Genomic DNA, 5,092 nt, shown 5'->3' with positions numbered 1-5,092 from the left:
AAATATCAAAACAAAACCGACAAGGAAATAGAGCAAAAACAAATTAAAAACAGCCATATGAAAAAACAAGAAAGCGATCAAAAGAAGCAGAAGAAACAATTAAATAAAGAGGCAAATTAAAAAATTTTCACGTTGTCAGCATATTTTTTTCGCCAAACCAATTCAACTGTTAGCATTCGTTAACTTTCTGCTTTTCCTTAATTAACATGGAGGCAAGGCACTGATCAAGTCAACCTTGAGGTACTACCAGCATTATTATTATGTTCTCTGTCTTCAGAAAGAGACACCTCAGGTGACTGAACCATGCCTTCTTATCCTCCCCCCCCCCCCCTCTTTCCGAGATATGTGGATTCTTTCTTTGAATACTTAAATCAAACGTAAGACGTTACCCACGTGGGTTTGCCAGAGTCATCAGGCGCATTATAATGTTTAAAAAAGTGTCCTTTTCTTGGTCTGTCGTCGCCCGGTAGGACAAATTCGTTCCTTCTATTCCCGTCATAGTTGCCACAAAGTCCACACGTGTGGTTCCTGTAAACACTGGGGACGTTGATCTGACCAAGAGGAAAATATCAAGTGACAATTCATCGTACTAAAACGTGCACAGGTTTAGACCCAAAAAATGGCATTTGGTAGGTCGCATTTTGAAATTCAACACATCAAATTTCGAATAACAAGATGAAACAATAAATGCAAGGAGATTAATTAATTAATTAATTAATTAATTAATAACAAACAAACAAACAAGCAAGCAAACAAACAAACAAATAAACAAACAAACAAATAAACAAATCAATCAACCAATCAAATAATCAAGCAATGAGAGCCACAAGTACTTTATGAAAAGGAAACACAGCACTGCTGTAGCTGTTGTAGAGTAAGAAGATTTATAAGTCATCTTCCGTGTTGTAAGACATTAATTTTAATACACTTTATATTTGTAAATAGTTTTTGCTCATTGATTTTCCATTTTCTTGCAAATAATGCAGAAGGATTTAATGAGATCAAGGCTCTGATTTAATGTTTATAGACAACTAGTGTCTTGCATAGAACTCTTTAACGTCAGTTAGTAGTTTGTTGAGTTTTTAAAGCCTCCTCTTCCAACTTAAGTTACATCGAAAATTAACACCCCAAAAGTATGGAGGTTCTCCATGACAATGTCTTTTACAATTGAAGCTACGGTTCAAACAGGGGTCACCTGCACATCAGTCCAACATTATATCAATTTTGTGTAAAGTTGTACTTTGCGGAAAGAGAGGCAAGAACATGGTAAACACTTACGTAAAGATGCATTCGATTATCCCATAGGATCTGAAGACAGAAGTCGGTGTCAATCGTCAGTTTAGGCATTCTGCCCTTATTCTCTGCCGTAATCTTGATGTTGTTATCTTTGTAGTTTAAAGAGTGTCTCTCGAGGCCCTGGGAGAAAAAGGTGTAAAAACATATCGGATTATTATTAGTTGCAATGATTGCTGTCATAATTTTTGTTGAATAAATTCGTTCTGGGTATTTTGGACAGTTTATTCCAGCTTGTGTATTTACCACAATATTAGATTCCCTCTAATGAAAGACTATACAGCTTTTTAAGGCAATTATCCTCCTCTTATATTGCTTCACATCTTCCCCCTCCTCCTCGCCTTCTTCCTTCCCTTTCTTTCGGTATTCTACTTCATCTTTGGTGACTCAGCAAAATGTTTATCAGTTCGCTTTCCCGTCACGAAACCGAGTGGGTCGTAGTCATAATGCCCTCTTGTGGTTATGCACTGCACCGTGAAATGGAAATGAACCTGGTCTAAATAGCCTTCCAATGGCCGGATATTTTCTAGATGTTGAAAGAATGTTGTCGGGGGAAAGATGGAAGGGGGGAGATTTCTTTCGAGGGTGGGGGATTTGTGGAGCGGGGCGGAGGTCATGAGTGACAATTTTAGGATATAGCATGTACTTGTTTGTTTGTTTTTGGGGTTGTTTTTTTTATACATTTTTTTTTTTTGGGGGGGGGGGGGGGTAGCAGCTCCTTGTAGTCTTGAGAAAATCACCAAAGCTTGCAGTGAATCTAAGAACTCACGTTGACTTTAAGCGTTCCTCTCCTGAATGTGTAGATTGTTCCTCTCACAGAGAGCTCAAAACCTCTAGTGAATGCCACATGATCACTGGGCCTCCTCTTCTCGTTTGAAGACACAATACTAGAAGAAAAAAAATACAAATAGGTTTCTGTACAAATCTATGATGCTGTTTAAAAAGGGAACAATTGTGTTTATCGCAAAACGTGGCTGCCTTTCTAATAACGTGAATGTGAAAAGCAGTGTCAGTGTAGCTGTGGATGTGAAAGATATCAATGTTTTTGGGTCTTAAAAGAATAGCTTGATAAGTTTTGTAGAACGTAACCCTAATTTCATACTCCACTTTGAATATTGACTTTACTACAAAACTAAAGTTTGAATTTCGAGTCCACCTCCCCACCTCATCCCCCACGTCCAACCCAAACCCAGTTCCACGTTTATAGGAAGTTCGCACAATGTTTCTTTTGTGTCGTTAGTAATGTCAGTTGATCATTATTATATTCATTCTCTTCGACACAACCCAACGTCAATTAAGCACAAAGATAAACATAAAATGATAAAAAATAAACAAAAAGTACCCCACTCTTTTGAGCTGTGGATGTCCCCAAAGAGCCTATACCTGAACGTTGGAAAACTGTCGCTTTCGGAAAAGGAATTGCAGATTTGCACCAATGTGTAGCTGCATTTGCCTTGGAAGTTGTATTTCACGCCGTCCAGAGTTAAGTAATGCGGGTCCCCTCTAGATGCGCACTGGTGCATGTCTGGTGGACAAACACATGAAGGACAAGTAACAATTATGATATTAAAACAGCATTTAGACAACTCGTTAGGGTTACACTCGAAGAAGCTTGAAAAAACCGACCGTCCCTGGTAGGAAAGAAACAAGTTTTTTTTCTTGGCCTAATATTGTTGGAGAAGTTATTATGTGTCTCCATACAGTCGGGGGTTTATCCTTTTATCAACTAGTTGTCACTGTCTATTGAAATGGTCTTTGAACTCCATCATCATCATCATTATCATCATCATCATATTAATTGAAATACGAAAAAAAATCGATGGAGACTTCAGCATTTGAAATTTTGTTCAATAAGATGTTGAACTTTTTAACCTAATGGACACCATATCATCATCATGATTATCAGCATCATCAACAACAATAACTACTGCAGCAACAACAACAACAGCAACAACATCAGCGATTGAAACAACAGCCAAAACAAAAAAGGAACTAAATTAAAGGTGTTATTTATACTAATTGCAAATCAGAACAGAACATAAGACCGTACCGTACTTGACGCCGTCCTGAGTACATGTACCAATACCAATGACCTCCTTGCCCGTCTTCACTGGCCGTACAGCCACACACTGCGGCCCGTACACTTTGTCCTGACACTCTCGGTTTTGTTTCTCACAATGGCTCTGGACCATAGGATTGGAGCACTGGAGTTCATCTTAAATGCAAGAATATTGTCATGAAAACGAATACAATCTCTGCGTCTTTCTCTCTGAATCTTTCTCCCTGTTTCTCTCGCTGTCTCTCCCCTGTCTCTCTCACTCTCTCTCTCACTCTCTCTCTCTCTCTCTCTCTCTCTCTCTCTCTCTTTCTCTCTCTCTCTCTCTCTCTCTCTCTCTTTCTCTCTCTCTCTCTCAATCTCTATCTATCTATCTATCTATCTATCTATCTATCTATCTATCTATCTCTCAATCTATCTATCTATCTATCTATCTATATATTCCTGTCTCACCTGTTTCTCTTTGTTTTTGCTCTCTATCTAACTCTATCTCTCCCTGTCTCTCTCCCTCTTTTTTTTAACTTCTCCAGTCCCTACCCCCTTCTCTTCCCTCTGTCTGCCTCTTTCTCTCTCTCTCTCTCTCTATCTTTCTCTCTCTCTCTCTCTCTCTCTCTCTCTATCTTTCTCTCTCTCTCTCTCTCTGTCTCTCTCTATCTATCTCCCTCTCTCTCTCTCTCTCTCTCTCTCTCTCTCACTCTCTCTCTCCCTCTCTCTCTCTCTCTTTATTTCTCTACAAGATGAGTGGTAACCCTCTGCCCCCTCCTTTTCACAAAAACAACAACAAGAGGCAAAACATAAAACAAAAATTCACAGAATTTCTCCAAGGGTACCTGAGACTGTTCCACTTGTCATACAATTACCTCACCACTCATTGAAAGTACTAATGTATCCGACTCGCTTTCAATAGACCTGAATAGTTGAATTATCGTGTAATAACACTGTGTTTATACTTCCAAACATGCTCACTAGTTTACAATACCTCTTTATAACCAGTAGAAATGACATACGTAGACGATGTGCTCTAAAACCCAGGAGAGGCAGCACGCAAAAAAATTAAGCATTCTTTCCTATGTTCATCAACTTACGTGCAACGATACACTGGAAGCGCACTTCAAAATCGGGACAGACTGGACCTCCTCTTTGCTGCCTGTCCACACATTTGATCACGTTATTTTGGCAAGCGACGTTAAGCTTCAAGCCGTGTGGATTTTGTTTGGAGTACAGCTGTTTAGAGCTGATATCCCTGCATTCCATTGCAAGCGGTTTTTGGCAGAGTCGCAGACCAGGCATTTTCTGGGAAAAAGAAATAAAAATGACTGCACCACACACACACAAACACACACACACACACACACACACACACACACACACACACACACACACACACACATACACACACAAACGCATGCACGCACCCGTACAAGGGCTGTAAGGGTTGAGGGTGAAACCCCAGACGCTCTCTGGCAGGCCAGCCTCAACCAAGTCAACTCCCCGTCCTTGTCGAGCAGCCTGGGGAACCCTGCTCTGTGCATAGGAGCAGGGGTTGCAGACGGAGCTCTGACCAGGAGGTACCATAGCCCTGTGAGGTGCGAAATGAACTCGTAGAAGGGTCCGTACACATCCACCATTATGGTAAGTCTGGCGTCACAGCAGGCCAACCTGTTCATTCAGGAACTCACTGTCGACATCTTCTTCCCTCCCTCTCGTGGGAGCTCTACAGACGGGGCATGGTACCCACAGACA

General features: G+C 40.6%; 1 protein-coding gene across 1 annotated transcript; it reads right to left on the bottom strand.

Annotated features, from left to right (window-relative positions):
* Window positions 1–3,251: 3,251 nt before the first annotated feature.
* Window positions 3,252–4,685, bottom strand: LOC106011254. The gene is made up of 2 exons (XM_013080267.2): window positions 4,435–4,685; window positions 3,252–3,508 (listed from the first exon to the last, which is right to left on the bottom strand). Exons 1-2 carry the CDS (start codon window positions 4,637–4,639, stop codon window positions 3,309–3,311), a joined length of 405 nt encoding a protein of 134 aa, XP_012935721.2. The 5' UTR covers window positions 4,640–4,685; the 3' UTR covers window positions 3,252–3,308.
* Window positions 4,686–5,092: the final 407 nt, after the last annotated feature.

Source organism: Aplysia californica, unplaced genomic scaffold, assembly GCF_000002075.1.
Source record: "Aplysia californica isolate F4 #8 unplaced genomic scaffold, AplCal3.0 scaffold00080, whole genome shotgun sequence".
NCBI lineage: Eukaryota > Metazoa > Mollusca > Gastropoda > Aplysiida > Aplysiidae > Aplysia > Aplysia californica.
This window is presented reverse-complemented; position numbering and strand designations above follow the sequence as displayed.

Excerpts from the sequence above, each read along its gene's own strand:
- LOC106011254 (XM_013080267.2), bottom strand. The coding sequence starts at position 4,639 with ATGCCTGGTCTGCGACTCTGCCAAAAACCGCTTGCAATGGAATGCAGG. Across the intron at positions 3,509-4,434 it reads CTTCCAGTGTATCGTTGCAC|ATGAACTCCAGTGCTCCAAT; the intron begins GTAAGTTGATGA and ends CTTGCATTTAAG.